Genomic DNA, 20,289 nt, shown 5'->3' with positions numbered 1-20,289 from the left:
CAGCATTCCTATCTAGAACACCACTACAATAATTGTACCTAACTCATCAACTTGTTATGAAAATTAAATACATTAATATAGACACATTTAAAAGTGCTTCAGATAGTGCCTCGCACATAGTAAGCACTAGAGAACTCTTGGTTGTAATTACTATGATTTGTAAATTTCTATTATCTCTAAGAATCCAGGATTTTGTGCCATTTCACATGGTTCTCCATAATCAAAAAGTTGATTGCAAATTCAGCAAATTCTCTCTCTCTCTCTCTCCTTCTTGTTCTTTCATTTTCTTCCTCTCTCCCCTTCTCTGTTTCTTTCTATTTCCTTTTCTCTTTTACTCTCTTCATTTAGAGCTCTGGCTTTATATCCACATTGTGATACTTGATATTTCCAGCCTTCCCTTTGTCGTGTTTTTAATGGCAGTGATGTGGGCAGGAGTTGTCCTGGGAAGAAGGGCAGGGCCGTGCTGTCCACATCCCAAGGATGAGAAGGCGATGCTTTGGTTGCTAGGGGCTCCCACTCCATACCACCCCCCACGCCCACCCAGAGGAAGGAGCATTTTTCTGTGTGGGGGTGGTACTCATGTTGGAAGGGGATGGTTGATGGTGTTATTTTTGTTCCCCACAAATGTGGATGTTTAAAATAGTGCTTTATTCAATCGGCATAAGTGACACATAAACTATGTATAGTGGTGGAACTGGGCCTGGCAGGTGATGAGGGCCAGATCTCACCCAACCAAGAGTCATGGTTCTCCGCTGATAGTGCCCAAGGGATCTTCCCTGAGGATGGCCAGCACAGAACCCCCATCTTGGGTTGCCTGGCAAGTTCACTTGCACAACTACTGAATTGTCTAAAATGGAGGGACCTCAGAGCCAGTGAGCTGGGACCTTGGCTTCGTTTCCATGGGACATGCCAGTGGCTCACATTTCTCTCTGAACCTCCCTCCAAGCTGCACTGTACTCATAAAGGGTAAGTGTATTCGTTGTTCTTTCGTGCCTTTTGACTCGGTGCCCTGCAGGTCTGGAATGCAGCCAGTGTAACTGAATCGTCAGGCTGCAGATCAGGCTATATTTAATTGGAGGTTTATTGTCTTGCCATGGTTTTAGAAGTTTAGGGAACTTTTTTGAGATTGTAGGGATTTGAATTTGTGTCATCTTTGACCCATTTTCTCCTTTTTTAGTGACTATAATTAAAAGTTTATTTAAAGTGTTGAGTTTTAAGTCTTTGAAAATTGCTCTTTTATACTTCTAGGCAACACAGTAAGGATTCTAGAAGGAATACTTCCTGTTTTTAAACAGATTATGTTTCATAAAGTGGAACTTTGGGGGAGGAGGGCTAGCGTGTTTTACTCTATGAAAAGTTGTATTACCAGGACTCAACTGATTTGAGATGAAAGAGAAAGAAAATATATAGATTTTGAGACAAACATAAAGCTACCATATGTCCAAGGGAGATTTTGAAGTCTTTCTGGAGTGTCCTTAATTGATTTGAAATGCAATCCTGAATTTGGATTTTATTTAAGAACAAGGGGGAAAAAACATTAAATCATGTAAAAGATGGCAGTGAGTAAAGAATAATTTCATACTTGCTAGACATCATTGTAATAGATTACATAGGACATTTGGTTGACTTCAATTAGAACCCACGTGCCTCCTCCACCCCCCAACATTCTCTCTTCATCTCAGAGCCTCTTCTCTCTACCCTTAAGTGTGGTTTCAGTATGACTAGGGAATAGACACTAAAAATATTTCTGGAATGACGTGACCCACTCTTACCCCATCCAGGAAAGGGACAAGGCTTCACCAGAAACAGCACATGCTTTCCTTTCATTTCGGGGAGTCCCAGGGTCGACCTGCAGATGCTGCTCCTTCCGTGGCCGATGGCATTCAGACTCCTAGCTGCCGAAGGTTCCAGGCAAACAATTGGACAGAACAGCTCAGCTACGGGAAGCTGGTTACGGTCTCGGCCAGAGCAGCAGCCCCCTGGCCACAGATCCACCTCTACCACCCCATCCAGGAGCCTTCCCACCTCCCTCAGTCTTGCCCGGGACCCGCTGCAGGGGCTGAAGAACTGGAAGGTGGTGGCAGCCGCCACCGTGGCGCCTACAGCCTTGGGGCCATTCCAGGCACGTGGGACCCTACTTCAGGCAACTCTGCAGCCCCTCCAGGGCCAGAGGGGGACCCAGGACAGCCCCAGTGCTCACCACTGTCTCTTCTTGTTGCTGAAACCCAGGCGAGCTCTCAGAATGGAAGCTGCCTCTCCTGAGCTGAATGTGCAGGCCAGACTGAAGGAGGTGGGGGACGGGGTGAGCAGAGCTCAAGATAGCCAGGAGCTAAAGCAGCAGCTGCGGCCACTTCCCAAGCCATCAGCCTCCTCCCAGCGAGAAGCAAAATATGTAGAGATGCGCGCTTCAGCGGGAGTCCAGAGGGAGAGTCCCCGGACCGTGAGACTCACGCTGGAGCAGAGCCCAGGGGATCAGAGGGGCTCCAGGAGTCCCAAGGAGAAAACCCAAGATGAACCCAGCAGTCAAGAGGGCGAGGCTCCAACCCCCCAGAAGAATCCTGCCTCCTCGGAATTGTCCAGGTCCCAGCTCTCCCGCACTGATAAGGGCAGCAACCTCTCACCTTCATCCTCCTCCTCCTCCCCGGTGGACAAAGCAGAAGAAGGTGGCCTTTCCAAGATGGATGATACCACCACATCCACAGGGGCTCTGGCCACCTCGTCCTCATCGTTGGGCTTTGAGAGTGACAGCGGTGAGAATGCAGTGAGCTGTCGGCCTGGGGGAGGAGAAGAAGGGAAAAAAGCAGGAGGAGGGGGAGGAAGAGGAGCAGGGAGAGGTGGGGGAGGAGGAGATGGAGCAGAGTGCAGAGACATTATTGCCAAGTCTCAGGGCAGCAGGGACCCCCCCAAAAATCAGGAGGCTCACTACATCACCACCCATGAGATCCAGCTGAGCGAGGTAGAGCAGGACATGGATTTCGATGTGGGCTTGGCCTCCCGCTGGGATTTCGAGGACAACAACGTGATCTACTCATTCGTGGACTATGCTTCCTTTGGTGGCAGCGACGAGACCCCAGGGGACGTCACCACCCCGACCGAAGAGGACGACGACAACAGCTGCTACCTCAGCACCACTCCTAGCACCAACGCCACCCGGACACCCAGCCCCACCAGCAGTGACCCGGCCCGTCCCGGCGCAGGCAGCAGCGGCCGCGACACCAGCAGCACGGAAGTGGGCAGCGGCCCCTCGGACAGTGACCCCACTCCCCCACCCACCGGGCCTGGCACTGCCACCCCAAGTGAGCCCTTGCCGGAGCCCCCGGAGGCAGCTTCAGGCGCAGCAGCCGCCGCAAGCAGCTGTGGGAGTACAGCAAGCCAGATCCTCCTATCAATCAAACCGACTTCCCGGGCTATAAATGAGCCTAGCAACGTGTGTGCAAAGCAAAACATTATTTACGCTGCCAAGCATGAAGGCGACATGAGCCTCCGCGTCTCTACAGCTGCTGAACACAATTCAAGTTCACTGAAGCAAAACCCGGCTGCAGCCGTGGCTCAGGACCATGCAAAGAAATTCATTGCCGTCCCTGCTCGCCTGCAAACCCGGTGCGGGGCGATCCGGGCGAAGGAGCTGGTGGACTACTCCAGCGGAGCCTCCAGTGCCGTGAGCGAGCTGGACGATGCGGACAAAGAGGTGCGTAACCTGACCTCCCGGGCCTTCCGGAGCCTCGCTTACCCCTACTTTGAGGCTCTAAACATCAGCTCCCGGGAGTCCTCCGCACTCTCTGAAGTCGGCTTTGGGCGTTGGTCGACCTTCCTGGACTTAAAATGTGGAGGTGTTGGAGCCAGGGTGGAACAGAGCCTCCTCAGGAGCAGCGCGGCCTCCGTGGCTGCGGGTCTGAGGAAGGGCAGTGGGGCCAGGACAACCACAGACCAGCTCTACATCCAGTCCAAGAAGTCCCAGACCAAGGCCTTGGAGTTCGTAGTCAGCAAAGTCGAGGGGGAAATCAAACACGTGGAGACACCTCTGTGTTTCCAGAAGCAGGTCCAGTCGGGCCCCCGCGTGGTCACCCTTCTTGAGCCTCTGAATTTACGCAGTGAGAGCAAAGCCAGCTCAGCCGCTGGACCCAACAGGGCCACAACCAAAGGCCCTAGCAAGGGCCCTGGGTCGGTGTACACCGATGATGGCTCAGAGACGTCTGAGAGCAGCAAGCCGGCCTCCCGCGCTGACGGCCCCCAGAAGAAGTCCAAGTTTGCTTCCAGTCTGCTCAAAAATGTCATCTCCAAGAAGATGCAGCGGGAGCATGAGTTCAAAATGGAGAGGGGAGAAGTCACTGACACATCCCACCATAATCTCTCCAGCACCTCCAAGGAGACTGAGCGCCCTCCTCCGGGGGGTGAGAAGCAGCGGGAAAGGGGCCTGCAGAGGCAGAGTTCTCGCCACTCAGAGGCCGGCTCTGAGTACACGGTGGTCAGCGTGTCTGATGCAGGTGGGGAGGGGTCCCTAACCGAGTCGAAATCCCCAATTTTCAAAGCCAGTGCCCCTCGGGAGAGCCACACAGGCTCCAGCCGTAATTTCACTGAGGGACACACTGAAGAAGTGTGTGAAATTAAAAAGAGTGCATCAGAGACTGTCAAGGGCATCTTCCTCCGTAGTCAGAACAGTGCATTCCGGTCATGGAAGGAGAAAGAGGCTGAGAAGCGGGAAGAAAAAGCCCCCATTGGGAAGCTGAAACTCCCCAAAGGAGGTGACTGGAGGGCTGATCTCGGGGAGATCTCTGCCAGCAAGTCCACCATCATGTCTCGCCTCTTTGTCCCCAATATCCAGCAGACACCTAAGGACAAGCAGCCGGGGAAGCAGGCCACCAAATACCCTGCTGCCCAGGCCACCTCCATGGCAGTGATTAGGCCCAAGGCTCCTGAAATCAAGATCCGGCTGGGGAGTGTGCAACAGCCAAGCTCTGACTTCAACATTGCCAAGTTGCTCACGCCCAAACTGGCCAGTGGTAGCGCCTCTAACCTCTTCAAGACCACAGAGGACAACAGCAGGGCACAGCAGAAACTATTCCGGGGGGACAACCTGGAAAAAGTGCCCCAGTTCCAGGTGAGAGACGTCAGAGACAAGTCCAAGGCCCAAGGCCCCCTCCACCAGGTGAGAGATGTCCGGAAACTAATCAAAGGGTCTGGGGACAGCAGTGACAAGGGCAGTGTTACCCCAGAGCAGGGTCTGACCGGGCCCAAACCCCGGCAGCTGGCTCCTGCAGCTGGTGGCTCAGGATCCCTGTCCCCCATGGTGATTACGTGCCAGACTCTTGTCAACCAGAGGGAAGACAGCATGGACCGAGAGCCGAGGGAGAACATGGGCAAGGTGGGCAGCAGCCGGGCCTTGAACTCCTCCTCGCCAGAAGGGACTGTCCTGGTTCACAGGGCATCTGGCAGGCTGCCTGTGGCCACCATCGCTCCCAATAAACCGGAGCAGGGCTCGTACCTGCCTGTGCTCAAGATTGTCTCCAAGGCTTCTGCTCAGAGGACCCCGGAGAAGGTCAAGGAGGAGGAGGTCAAGGAGGACGGGAAAGGCCCCAAGCCATCCCGGAATGCCCTGGAGAAGCTGACGGCCGCCGTGAGGTCCATGGAAGAGCTGTACAGCTTCAACAGGAACGAGTGGAAGCGGAAAAGTGACCCCTTGCCCCTGATGACCGACAGCCACGTCCTGTCGCTCATCGCCAGTGAGGAGAGGGAGGGGGCTGGGGGTGCTGAGCGGGACCCCGACAAGCTGGGTAGACGGCTGGGTGAGGCAGAAGAGCGGAGCACCGGAAACAAAGGCGGGGTGGTCCTGCGAGGGGGTTCCGTGGAGCGTCTGCAGCGGAGAAACTCCAACCCAAGTGCCGAGAGTGTGTCCGCCCGCGCGGCCGCCTTCGAGAACCTGGCCAGGGAGCGGCCCCGGTCCCTGTATATTCCCCCCGTGCACAAGGATGTGGACAGAACCCAGCCCCTGCAGCCCCTGCAGCCCCTGCCCCCCCTCCCCAGCAACCGGAATGTGTTCACAGTGAGTGCCAGCAGCACCCAGAAGACCGGGGGTGTGGCTGGCAAGTTCCCACAAGGGCCTTCTCCGGAGAGTCCTTCAGCAGCCAAGAGCATCAGATCGCAGGGACTCCGATCCCTCAAGATCTCTCCCGCCACCAGGGCACCTCTCGAAGAGGTGACCAACAGGAAAAATGGCAGCAATTTGGAAAAGAGCAATAGTGACTGTGAGAATTACCTGACCATCCCCCTTAAAGGAAGCTCTGCAGCCGGGGAGCTTCCAGGCAGGCCTGGGGCTGGGAGGGAGGGGCCCCCAGCCTCCTCTGCAGCCACCCTCTGCAGCTTGCCCCCGCTGAGTGCCCGCAGTCAGGTCCCCAGTAGCCCCAAAGGCTCTCAGGTCAGTGGAACCAGCCGGCCAGCTTGGCGCACCAAACCTGACAACCCCCGGGAGACCGTCGCTGCCCCCACAGGGCCACAGAGCCCTGAGCATCCCCCCACCGCCATCTACCACCAGCAGCCGCTGCCCTTCACCCTGCAGGGGGCCCAGCCCCAGGTCCTCTGCTTCTCCCCGCCAGGCATGCCTGCCCCAGCCCCTGCAGGCCCAGCTCCAGTCCCCACAGACCCCTTCCAGCAGCCACAGCCTCAGCAGACCCAGCGCAAGATGCTCCTGGATGTGACGACTGGCCAGTACTATTTGGTGGACACGCCAGTACAGCCCATGACCCGGCGACTGTTTGACCCCGAGACAGGGCAGTATGTAGATGTGCCCATGACCTCCCAGCAGCAGGCTGTGGCTCCCATGTCCCTCCCTATGCCTCCTTTGGCCCTGAGTCCCGGGGCCTATGGACCCACCTACATGATCTACCCTGGGTTTCTGCCCACGGTGCTGCCCGCCAATGCCCTGCAGCCCACACCAATTGCTCACACTCCAGGGGGTGGTGAGCTCTCCCCCATGGCAGCAGAGCCCCCCAGCAAAGAGGCAGCGGCCGCATTCACCGAGGCCCCATACTTCATGGCCTCTCGTCAGTCTCCTGCCTCTTCCTCCTCTGCCCCAGCAGCCACAGCCCAGCTGGTGGGGGCCAAGGGCTTCGCCCAGCTGCATGGCAAGCCTGTCATCAGCATCACTTCGCAGCCCCTGGGGCCACGGATCATTGCCCCCCCCTCCTTTGACGGCACCACCATGAGCTTTGTGGTGGAACACAGATGAGGAGAGGTCACCAGAAACCACAACGGAGCAGCTGGTGAGTGAATGTCACTTCAATAATCGGGTTTAAGGGATTAAAGGCAATTCTGTTTCATTGTGTTTGAAGTGGCAGATTTACAGCCCAGGAGGCTGTTTTTAGGAATGGGCATTTCGGAAGAATAAAGCAAAACCCCAACCAAATTATTAAGGAGCTGATTTTCTAGCCAAGCTTCCTTCTCTCCACACTCCTCAGTCCAGTGGCTGGCCTCTCCCCTTTGACCTTTCCAAATTGCCTGAGTGTTTTTCCCACAGTGAGTAGGAGGGATGTGAACCTTCGATCTGTTAGGTTAGCCTTGGGTGAAGACTGGCAGGGGGAAGAAATGAAAACCCGGTCTGGATTTTGTGGAATGAGCTTCGCTCTATTCCTGGCTGCCGCAGTGACAGAGGCACGTGCATCCTCGGGAGCACGGTCAATCAGGCTGCTCCTCAGGGCAGGGAGAGTCAAAGACTGACGTGTTCTTGTTAGGAGGTTTTCTCAAATCTGCAGAAAGGCTTCTTTCCCTCCACCACATCTTCCTCTTGAAGTTTCTTATACAAAGAGACTGTATTTTTAAGCTCCTGTTTTTGTTTTCAGACAATCAGAATACTTTTTTCTTAGGCGAGGCCAGGGTCTTTAAGGTACCACACACACACACACACACACACACACACACACACACACAGCATGACCACTACAAGGGGGGAAAATTCCAGAGCTTTGGTGGCTCCTTGGAAAGAGCTTCTGTGTTTGATCTAGTCTGTTCAGACAAATCCACTGTGCTCTACTGTGAATCCCTACAGGGGATCCTTTTCATATCTGCATTCTCTCCCTTTGGAAAGAATCAAATTCCCCTTGCTCCCTCTAAAGGGAATCAGATAGAGTAGTTTCCTGACACCTACCAAGTTAATCCAAATTCAGACAGGAATCCTTGCTGTAACCACACAGTCTGTGAAACTTGGCAGAAAAGGTGAGCTTGGCTTTCCCTGAACCAGACACTTCAGGTCAAACACATAAGACAGAAGCCACCTTCTGATACAGCAAAAAGCTGCCAGCACTGTGGGGACAAATTTGCGCCCTCATTCCCCTGTCCTCCTCAGAGCAGGGAGGACATCATTAATGCTTCTGGGGCTTTCACTCCTTGGCAAGATCATAAGAACGGCGATAAAGGGGAGAGAAAATCTTTGCCTATAGGAAAGAAATAAACCATTCCTCCCTTGTCTGAACTGAAAAGCAGTAGAGGAACATCATTTCTTTGTGCAGTGGAAGAGTCTAAAATTAGGATGCAGAATCATTAGATTAGAGTCGCAGCGATTTCTCACCAGCTGTGTTCTTGGGCATGCATGACACTCATGGGTCAATAATATCTACTCAAAATTTATCTGAACGCCAGATAACAGTGTATTGCAAAATTAAGGGATTGTTACTCTGCACTGTATTTACTGGACTGCAGGACAACATTCGGCCACTGTTCAGAAATCCTTGGGTCTTTCTCTGAGCAATCAGGTGAAAGCATAAGTCTAATTTTACTTGCAGTCTAGTAGATGGTTGTAATTCTTCCTTTCCAAGAATTTGCAACAAGCAAATGTGTGAATCACAAATAAAGAGGGCAGGGGAGGATTAAAGATAAATAATGTTCAGTGTAGAAAATTTTTTTTAAATGTATGTGGAAGAGGCTCAGAATTAGAGAATCAGTTTTGCAGAAGGAAAAGTGTAGCCTCTGCACAAAAGCGTCTTCATCTTCTGGACAGGTAGGGTGTTTACCTAAGGCTATTTTGGAGCAGCTAATCCTGCGAGGCCTTTCTGTGAGCTGTGGAGGTGCAGAGCAAGGGGAAGGGAGGACAGGGCTCAGAGGAGGGAGGAACCGGGCACACACTCACATCGTTTCCCCTTGGCAGCTGCGTTTGGCCTTTCTCCTGTCGCTGAGCCTGGAGAGATTAGCCCTGGAGTTGTTTCCATCAGACACAGATACAAATCAGAGTTTTTCATATGGGAGATTTGAACAATGATCTCTCTGAAAGCTTTTCCCTTCTTCAACCTTTATTTTAGTCCATAGCCCTCAAGACAGACAGAAAGGCAAAAGCTGGCTTCCTGATTTGACTGGTCAGGAACTAATTAGTAGCTTTTTGCATACAGGCAAAAATTCAATGACCCAAATTCAGATAATAGCTCAAATCTCCCTGCAAGTTCTGTGCCACCTTTCAAAGAAAAGCCAGATACATAAAAAAGATGTGTATAGTACTTTTCCTTATGTGGAAAAAAATTCCAACAGTGTTCAGATTCATCAAAAATTACATTGTACACACTCATTCATCAGTAGGTATTCATGCAGATGATCAGAGTGAGAAGTCTTGGAAGCTGGTTTCAGTTTAAGACTTCTTTTGAATACTAGACTTATTCCAGAGTTTTTCCTTGAGGTAAATAGGGTTTCATGTGCCCTTTTCAACTAAGAAGTCACATAAATGATTTGATCCAAGCACAGCATTTCACCAAGAAGACTGGGGCTTAGAAGGAGATGGTTTTGCTGAGGTCCCCAGGCAGTGAGACAGCCAGGCAGTCCCCGTGGGGCTGGCTCCCAGCTCCTGGACCAGGCCTTGTGCCCTGCAGGCCGCTGCTTGTTCCTTGGTAGGAGACAGGGAGCAAACGGAGGATGGCAGACGAGTGGAATGAGCTCTGACCTGGCAGCCAGAACACCTGGATCTGCTGTGCCTCTCCGGACATTTGTAAAATGAATGTCTGAAATGCAATAATTCCCTCATTCATTCTACAAACGTGAATTACGTGTTTACTGTCTGCCAGCCATGGTGTACTACTCTGCGGTGAGGCTATAAGCCCACATGTGACCTGGTACCGTCCCACAGGCCCGGAGCCTACACTCCAGCTGGAGGACACAGACCTGGACACACAGAACCGCAAAGCCAGTGTTCAAGGCCTGTGTTAACCTTTAACAATCCTTCCAGCTCCAATAATAAGCATTTCATCATCTGTTTTTAGCTGTACATTGTAACAGGGAGCCCTGCTTTCTCCCCCGTACAGATCCAAGCACAACCAGCTGCTGCTGCGCTCTGAGTATTCCGTTATGAGTCTCCCTCTAGTTTTGCTTCTGTAGCTGAGTCTTTCCCACTTCTTTTCTGCCTGTGGTCAAAGCTGCAGTCCTCCTCAAACTTTGCCAGGTCACAACGCCCCTCAGAAGATAATTAGAACATTATTTATGTTCTTTTTTCTTTAGTAAGGACATCACACATTATAAGGAATGGACGAGGCTGTTCACAGCCAGTGGCCCAGTGGCTAGAGAGTCACAACAGGAACCCGTCTGCCACACACCAGTATGCTAGGCTCACCAGTCTAAACTTCACTATTTCCTCTTTTTTTTGTTAGGCCTTTTGTGTTTTAGGCCTTTGTCGTTTGTTGATTTTTGTTTTGAAAGTCACTTCTCCCCAGGATCTTTGATGCCCTTTCTGGTGAGACGGTTTCGGTTTGGGTTTTCTGCCGCCTGGGGCAGGTAGCTGACTTGTTCCCTCTCCTGCTTCCTCCTGCCCACCCACTTAGATGCCATATTTATTTTAAAATTTTATTTGAAACTTGCTACTAAATACCATTTACAAAGGCATACAGATAAATATGTAGCAATAGCAGCAGAAGACTTTCACTGGCACCATGCCTGCTACCCGGAGGGTATTGCAATTATTTTGTTTCATTTGAATGTGGTTTTTTTCAGTAAAACTTAACCCATTTTCTTCTCCTTTTCTGAGTGTGCTTTATGCCGTTTCTACATTGTTAGTCCTTCTTTCCTCCCTACTTCCTCAGAGTTATTTCTACCCCTTAAGCATAACCCACACATCTGAAGGAGAAAGAGAAACGGGGCTGGATTCAGGGGGAGCTATTTTTGTAGAGTTTTCTAAGGGGGTCTCAAAGGATCCTTAGATTATCAAACCATGTCCCACAATGTTAAAATTGCAGAAGGAAATTGAGGCTCAGAGAGGTTAAGTGACCCCTCTTAAGTCACAGCGTCCCTTTGGGGCAGAGTTGGGATCAAAATCTGAATTATCGCCAGACCAGAGTCTACTTTCTATTTGCTTCCTTCTTACTGCTGCCCAGTCCCTTTCTCTTTGTCCTGCCAGGACCGCTCTCCTTTGGTGGTCCTCCTTCCTGGAATCGGGCCCATGAGCTTATGTCTCCTTCTTTCTTCTCTTGCCATTTATTTGAGAATTTATTTTCTGTTCTCTGTTTTGTGTTTTTTATTTTAAATTCCCTATTGTGGCTTCTCCTTCCCATTCACTTGACTGTTGATGTAGTTCAGTGCCCCACCTTGCTTGTTCTCTTCTCCTCCCTTTTTGCTTGAGCTTTGCTGTTATCACAGGCTGGACAACCTCAAGGGTGGACTGGGGGTGGGGGGGACTGCGGCTCCCTCACCTGCACATTCTCCCCACCTGTGCCTGAGGCCAGGCCGTGGGGCTGCAGGCTGCAAGCTCCACATTTCCTTTTCAGCTCACATTGTATTACATTTCTGAAGCAATTCACTTATTTGTAATTTTTTTCCCCTAACTTGATTGTGGCTTCCTCTCCCAATTATTATATAGAGCTACTGTTTTATTTTATTATCTTCCTCATGTCTTTTTCATCGTTTCTTTTCTCCGTTTCTCTTTTCTTGGATTGCAGCTTTCCCCATTTTTATTATTTTGTGCCTTTCTCCACAATTTTAATGCCTGTATATTTTCTTCTTGACCCTCTATAAAATTAATAAAAAATGAAAAGTAATAGCTAATGTGTATTAATCATTTATTATTATTTAGAAGATTTAATATCATTTATTACTTATGAAGATTTAACATCATGCTACCTGATCCTTTAAACCACTGGGTACTATTCTTATCCTTAATTGACAAATGAAAAAAGAACTTGTCCCAGATCAATAGATCAACTGAAATACAGGCCCTTCAAGTTCGGTGGCCCGTGCTCTGAGATGACCCCTGGTTTGCACACTTTCTCCCTCTCTGCCCTCCTCGTCTTAGTTCCTTGTTGTGAATTGTCGCTCTTCCCTTATTTGGAAAAAGATTAAGACACTGACCCTGGATCTGGTGGTCTAGTATATACTAAGCTTCTATGTGTGTTTTTCTTTTGATTAAAAAATTAGCTCTCCTTAGTCATTAAAACATCATATGCCCCAAAGAGAAAGTTTCCTCACTTCTAGGGGCTGTGGCTCCCAGTGTGTGTGTGTGTTGCGGGGGGGGGGGGGGGTAGGCAGGTGGTGGGATGTCACCTGAGAGTGGGATCTCCCCACTGGATGCCAATGGGTTCATACATTGCAGTTGAAGGGGAGCTGAGTAGCTTTGCCCAAAGTCCAGATACGTGCACCTTGGAGTCAGGCAGCCTCAGCTCAAAATCTTACTCCTCTGGACAAGTGACCTGCCCTCTCTAGACCTCAGTTTCCTCAACTGTAAAATGGGGATACCTTGCAGGAGTGTTGTGAAAATTGAATTGTATAATCACTGCAAAAGACATATCACACAGTCCACGGCATGGACTAAGAGTTCAGTCTCCCTTGGAGACTAGAACCTTATAAATGCCTCACAAGCCCCTGTTCTCTTAGGGGCCTCCCCCAGGGCAGAAAGTCAGCTCTTATTCATGCAGACACTCAGGGCAACACCAGGGGCTCATACGCAAGACTGCTTGATATTTCCCCAAGCCAGGCCATGCCCACAGCTCTGCAGTCCCCTTGGCGCTGCCTGATCCCTTGGGACAGGCCAGTTGGCTGTGGCCAGGGGACTCTAGTATCCCCTACAGCTTTCCAGCACATTATACAGCTCTGGGTACAGTTTGCCAGCTGCATGTCGTGATTTTCCTCTCTGTCTGGGCGCAGGCCTGTGTGAAGCAAGGGAAAATCTGACCCAGCATCCCCGCTGAACTCTGTCATGTGTTCTGGTCCTAAAATCGTGGGACACCATCCAAGCCAAACTGCCTGGTGCCACAGTGCGGTCACTGTCTCGTCTTCACAGACTTCTTCATGACCCTCTGATAGGTTAAATTGGCTGTTTTTATTATTTTATTCTTAAGAGGAATTGGAGCAACTTCATTACTTTCAAGATTTCAAACAAAATTCCTCTGAAGTGAATATAAGCTGAAGCAATATCCTGTGAATGAATGAAAAGGCCATATCTAGACTATGGGCCCTTAAAAAGGGGCCAGCGGTTTATAGAAGTAGATTTCTCCTCTGAATCTCAGACTGCTCCCCCATCCTGTAGTGTTCCCCGTCTCCCCCTCTCTCTTTCTCCCCTCTCTCTGTGCTGCCTCTGCTAAAGGAGTCTTTGCAAACCTTGCTTCATGATGGGACTCAGCCTGAGTTGTGGTTAGATCCTTGGATCATCACTGAAATTATTCTTCTTGGCCATATATTGTCTTCTTCTCCGCTTGCAGTTATATTTTCTTTTCCTGTTGCTGCTCTGTGTCTCATAAGGTAGAAAAACTTAAGTTTAGCAAATGAGAAGTTTCCAAACCCACAACAGTCCCTTTTGTCTTGAAAGTCATTTCTTGATATAAAATACAAAAGAGTAAAATCAACAAATTTGAAGTATATATATATATATATATATATGAGCTATAAATCCATAATGAGACTTATAGACTTCTTTTTTCTTAAGCATGTGTTTAACACAGGCCAGTTTCTAGATGGCAGGATTAAAATAGCCTTTGCCACATGACTCTGATTGCATATAATTGATTAGATAGCTGTTATTTGAAACTTCTTGGAGGTTATTTTTCACATGATAGAGCCCTCTTAATCCTTAACAAATATTACCTGTAGGTCACTCTATTTCTGTCTCCATGATATTAAGTTCAAATACCAACTCCCAAATGTTAATTTTAAAAGTTCTTTAGGCAAAATCCTGATAGATAAACTATACTTAGAGAGTGATTAATAGAAAGAAAGGGCTAATTTTCAGTAAGCTTTTGAACATGTGAGTGCTTGTCTTCGAATGGATCTAACTAAATTATAGGCTCTAACCAGTATATCTCATTTTAAACAAAATGCACAGTATGAAATTCCACATAATTTAGACAGTGATCATTCATTTTACAAGGATTCTCAGGATAGAGTTCATTCATTTAACAAGATTAATAAGTTACAGTAAATTTCAAATGTTTCAATTTAGTTTAAATATTTCTGCATTATATTATATGTCATACTATTTTATCTCTGTTATGGATGATTTCAGTGAAACTAAATCTTTAACACTAAAATAATTTTTGAATGGTTGACTGCATTGAATTCATGTTTCAAAGAGAGCAATTTTTTGAAGTCAGTATGATGTCCAGTAGGTTGAGAAACACATTTACCAAACGCATTTTAAAATGTGAACTTCATCATTATTAACATGGAAAATAACTAAATAGGTAAATAAAATGTATTTTCACATTTTTCTTGCTTCTTTAAGAGTGAGATTTACTTTTAGAAATAACAATCTTTTCTTTGATTATGTTTGTTTATAGGAGCAAGACAGAAAGATGGACAAGTCTTCCTGTATCTGAAGGTTGCATTATAAAAGCACAAAGAATTCATCTGAAAAACGTCCTCTACATGTGTTATTCTTAGTTTTTGCTTCTTATAAACCAAGTGTGTAAGTTTCTATATTTTTCTGAATAACCCTGTTAAGACAGTTTGTGTTATTTTAGTTTTACTAAGCTGATTGGTTGAATTTTTTTTTTCTGTGTAAAACTATTTCTTTTTATACTTTAATACAGGATATAAGCCTTCTGGTCATCTTTTCCCCCCTGCATTTGTGCTAGGCAAACAATCTCTCAAGTGTTCTCATAGTTCAGTCAAAACATACAACAGAATAGGACTGGTTCTGCTGTAAACCAAACCAGCAAATCAGTCATTTGGATCACACATCTTCTTATAGATTCTTGGAGTAGAGCAGGACTAGCCGGCAGAGTTGTAGCACTTGTTTGGATTTAAATATGATGGGTCTGCATTTTGAATCCTATACCATCCACGCCTGGTCATTCTCTTGGTTGTGTTTTGTATGTTCTTTTCTTGGGTTCAGCATGATTTCAAATGTGATTGTGAAAAACAGTGGTTTTAACTTTTGTGCCTTGTTTTAACTTTCCCATTTGTACAATGCCATGAGACTATTTGTTGCCTTAAGATAGAACGGCTTGAAATACAGGAAAGCCAGTGATTGCATTTAAAATGATGAAATTCTTAGTCTCGGAAAGGCATAAAATACCTATTTCTCTATAGGAATCCAACCTTTGTTATGAGTGTATAGCATTATTTTTCTTCTTCAATGATTCCCACCATAGTTGCATATGCCTGTCTCTCACGGATTGTTTGCAGTCTGAAGAGTGACCCGTTTGGGGCAGTGGAGTGGAATGTAAGCTCTGATTTGGTGGCTCCGATTCTCTCCAGCCATAGCCATTCCGATAGCAATGACCCAGGATTGTATCACTTGCTCCTTATGGTTTTAAGAGATGTTGAGAATCCAAGTCATAGAATCTTTCATCGACATTCAATACTGCCTCAGGGGTAGCCCAATTCTGAAGGTTCTTTTAGTGAGTGTTCACCGTGAGTTTTAAAGAGTTGACTGAATAGATAAATTTTTAGCTTGTCATGATTAATAAGTGAGTCTATATATATTCAACAAATGTTACATTGGAATTATTTCTTACTTTTTGAAAGAATAACTTGAAGATTCTCCCAGGCATTCTTTAAGGAATCTCCTCTTATTTATTTATTTGTTCAAAGATAAACCATTATGATCATTTTTTAAGCTTTATTTTGATTTTAATGGTCATCAATATTGGTTTCTGCTTAAAATTGCTTCGTGAAGCCACAGTATTTTAGACTATTCATGACTGAGGTATGAGTAAAAACTGAGTCTGATTTTTGTATGATTTATGTAACCTGACTACTTTGTAGTTAAGCTCTCCATTGCAGACTCTTAAAAAAACGAAAACTCAATTTCACATTCAGGGCCTTCCTTAAAGAGTCCTTACTCTAAAAAGAAGTTCTGTTGGGTAAAAGGCAGCGTTTGAGGCAGAAACAGTCAGCTCTGGCCACAATTCAATCAATTGATAGGCTGATGAACTATGAAATGAAGTGGATAGCCTCTGTGAGATGTGGAACATAAAGTCTGAAATAGTCACTGTGTTTGGAAAAGATGCCCTTGCGCCATATTGGGGAAGGTGTGACTCCTTTGTCACAGAGGTCTTCTTACCCAAGTACACAAACAGATTCACCCCAGAGCTTACTTAATTTCCCACCACGGGGAAACTTCTCTGACAGCATCGGCCCTTCCTCATGTTCAGTAGAGATTGGCTAGGTATGAAATCACCCAGTGTTGAAACAAGAAAGTAGAATCCATCAAAGATCTCAAACCTACAATACTCACAGTGGCACCATGAGATCTCAAATATTTGAACACATCTGGTGAAACTTATATAGGATTTGGGTAGATAGAACTAAAATTGATAAGATTGTTTAAAAACTATGTGTGACTTTAGGAGAACCCAGCAGTCATGTTGAATTGTCAACTACTTGTCAGGTCTTCATAAAGAGAGACATCTCCTTTCCTAGAACACATGGTAGAGTTCTTACCGACCAAGGGTCCAGGGACCCTGGAAGCTACTTATCATTAGAATCACCAGCAGATCTGAGCCTTATTCTCACACTGAGGTAGACTAGAACTAAGGAAAGAAAGGAGAACTTCTCATTTGCTGGTTCTATCAGCGAGGCCACATCCTCTGAGAAGCTGCTACAGATGTAGTAAATGTCCAGATGGTTCAAAATGTAACTTTACAGTGAGTCTGTGAGCACTATATTATCTGCTGATAATTTTATGGTTCTCTATTTCATCAAACCATATAAAGCCAAACCAAAGCTGCCAGGCCATTTCCTACCTCAAATGATTGGGAAGAACATTTTTAAAGACGTGAGGTAAATTGAAATTCTCATTTTCATTGTTTTATTATTTCTTGAGAGGTTGCATTGATATTTGTATGAAGTCGTTGTGCCCTTCCTTGTTTAACCAAAGTCAAGTGGACTAAAACAAGAGTCTAGGAAGCCCTCCAACCAGTAAAACTCTTACCCTAACAATGTGCCTTTAGCTGCTCAGCTACCCTCTTGTGTTTCATGCCCACAAAACCATTAATAAGGCAGGTAGCATTTCCTGAACAGTGCCTGGAGCTCGAATCTAATCAGAATTGCAGAGCCAGGCTTTTGCCTTTTCCTCTCGGGGTTACATTGGTGACTCAGTTTTCCAGATGAACCGCAGGGCACTGTGGGTAGAAATCTCAGCCCATTTCCTCTTTTTTCCCTGTTGGTTAAATGGTCAGGTTGAAACATGCTCCATTTGAACTGTTTCTGGAAAACCAAACCCATTTGTAACCAGTATGAAAATTTAATTCACCAGAATGTATTTTCTTAAAAAGCACTCACTGAAATTGCCCTCATAATTTAATGAAGCCCAGATACGCAGTTAGAGACTTAACCCATAGGCTCTCTGGATGTCTGTCTGTGTCTCTGGATGTCTGTCTGTATACGGCACTCTAGCTATATTGAGTAGATAAGCTAATGCAAATTACACTTTGACATCTTTATGGTAAATCTTAAATGCTAACACACATTTCAAATTCATCCTTACATCACTAGGAAATCAGATTTGATTTCATCATTCTTGCCTCTTAAAGAGATCTAACACATTTTAATTATTTTCATATTTCATAGAAATGAAAGTCTGTGTTTGCTACAAATTGAATGCTCATGCTACCTGAAATAATACTTTGGACTGCAGGACAGTATTGATTCTTAAGTAGATTGACTATAATCTCATGATAAATATATATATATATGTGCATGAGAAAACATATTCAATAATAGTCTCTGTGTTTTAAAACTATCACAGTATACATTTTCCTATGTGGTGCTTGAAGAGTTTCATTCTACAGTTTACAAGGTGTAGGTTTGCACCCCAAATTCTCAGGGTATGCTATTTTACCCAAATACTTGAAAGAAAAAGGTGCCCTGTATTTTATCAGTACTGTTGAGAGGGAAAATTATGTGTAGGTTTGTTTTAGAAAACTACTTATAAAAATCAAATTCACAAAATATGTTAGGCTTTTACATAATTCCTAAAGAGATATACATATAGATATGATACATATTTTCAGGAAACTGTTTATATATTCTTAACTAACTTCTGGGTCCTAAGTAGACCTCACAGGTGCATAAAATCATTAATAAAGCATGTAGCATTTGCTAAATTGTACCTTGAGCTTGAATCTAATCAGAATTGCAGACTCTGGTCTTCTAGGGGAAAAAAAAACAAAAACACATTGTATGCCCCATGTCTCAGAAGACAACTGAACGTTCACAGCAGTATTTGTAAGCTGTTAACATTCTTGTCTCATGTTGCAAACTAGAGCATATTATTAGATGTATTCCAATTTGATTCATAATGGTGCAGAATAAAACACACACACAACACATCTAATTTGATTTCTTTTTTTAAGTTTCATAATTGCTTTTTATAAGCTAGTGTTAATAGCAAAATGTCCTTTCCAGGGCCCCCTGAAATTATTTGTCATACCTGTACCCTTTTTCTAGCAGGTAGTCTTTTTCTCCCCCTTTAAAGATGTAGGTTTCTTTATCTACATTGAAATCATCTTATTGTACAGTAAAGACAGTGGTGGTTGAAAAGAATGTGAAGACTGAGGAAGTTATGTCCCAAACAGAGGAGAGTCAATTGTGTGGTAAATGGAGAAAGACATTGGATAATGCTGAATTATACCCCTGACTATGAAAAAAGCCAGGGGTAAATGGAAAGAATGTGAAAATTTAAACTGCTCTCAAGGTAGAAATCTTGGCGGAGGAGTTCCTACCTGAGGTCTGATGTGATTCACTTGTGGAATGCAGTGAGCATGGCCGACGGCGCTGTGAACCCAGCCCGACAGCTCTGAGGGTCACTTCATCGGTGTCTCGCACGTGGAGAAAACTACGTAGACAAGGACTCTGTGAGATTAGCCTACTTACTTTAATTGCCAGCATTTGTAAGTGATTGTGCAATCTTGTGTAATGGTCTTTCATTTTGACTCTTTTGGAAAAAAAAATTGTTGTGTTGTTGTTTTTCCAGTAAACATAAATGCAAAGAAACCAAGCATTGCTTGTCTTTATTTTAACTCAGAAACAAGCTTCAGACATTTTCATTTTCTTCTGTCTTCTAATTTAAATCCTTCATTTGACTAAAATACCCTATTACAGTGTTTCGCATCCAGGTTGCGTTAGTTTTCTCTTACTGTGATAACTACAAACTTGGTGGCTTAAGAGAGTACAAATTTATTCTCTTACAGTTCTGGAGGTCAGAGTCTGGTACGGTCTTTCCCTGTACCCAGAGCGTGTCACCTGACGGACCAGAAAGCTGGCATTATTAAGTAGCATTTGAGGGGCACCTACCAAAGTGTGTGATGCTCCACTGACACCCAGAAGCAATCTGGACAACAAGTGTCCCTGAGGGTCCATGCTGAGGCCCGCAAAAGTCACTGTGGTCATCCCCTTCAAAACCTAAATATGTGAGGCACACATTCGGGGACCCCCTGCACAGGGAGGATCAGTGCTGTCACATGTCAACCACTAGTCAACTGAAGTCACTAAAACCTTAAGATTAAAGCCCCCCAAAGACTTGAACCCGCACTTTACAAAGACATACATCCTAGATTCCTCACATTTGTCCAGGGTCGGGGGTTGTAGGGCAAGAAAGAAAATTGAGGGCAGTTCCAGGCCTTGTATTTTCCTGACTGGCCTCCAGCTCTTGTTTCCAGTTAATTCTGAAATTCCATCTTCTGTTTTGCCTCAAATGTGCACTGGTTTACTCTGCATTGTGTGACCTCACAGGCTTCATTGCGGAACACCCGTCCTACGCTGAGTATTCCTGACTCGAGAACGTAGGTGTGTGGCAGGGGTTTTGCCGAAGGCTTAGGACACATTTGATGGAGATGAGCAGGTGCTCCATCCCACGGCAGCCAGCTGCATTAGCAAACATCTTAAACCTGAACCCTG

At 46.3% G+C, this 20,289-nt stretch overlaps 1 protein-coding gene and 1 long non-coding RNA gene across 2 annotated transcripts; one reads left to right on the top strand and one right to left on the bottom strand.

Annotated features, from left to right (window-relative positions):
• Window positions 1-862: 862 nt before the first annotated feature.
• On the top strand, window positions 863-19,390 carry C2H4orf54 (chromosome 2 C4orf54 homolog). Its single transcript, XM_032460477.1, is given in 4 exon segments — window positions 863-966; window positions 1,782-1,989; window positions 1,991-7,256; window positions 14,724-19,390. Coding segments are annotated over 2 exon segments (5,409 nt in total). The 5' UTR covers window positions 863-966; window positions 1,782-1,812; the 3' UTR covers window positions 7,223-7,256; window positions 14,724-19,390.
• On the bottom strand, window positions 875-2,762 carry LOC116657559. Its single transcript, XR_004312690.1, has 3 exons — window positions 2,622-2,762; window positions 2,201-2,281; window positions 875-1,895 (listed from the first exon to the last, which is right to left on the bottom strand). It is a non-coding gene; the product is annotated as an uncharacterized LOC116657559 (long non-coding RNA).
• Window positions 19,391-20,289: the final 899 nt, after the last annotated feature.

Source organism: Camelus ferus, chromosome 2 (genome assembly GCF_009834535.1).
Source record: "Camelus ferus isolate YT-003-E chromosome 2, BCGSAC_Cfer_1.0, whole genome shotgun sequence".
Classification (NCBI taxonomy): Eukaryota; Metazoa; Chordata; class Mammalia; order Artiodactyla; family Camelidae; genus Camelus; species Camelus ferus.
This window is presented reverse-complemented; position numbering and strand designations above follow the sequence as displayed.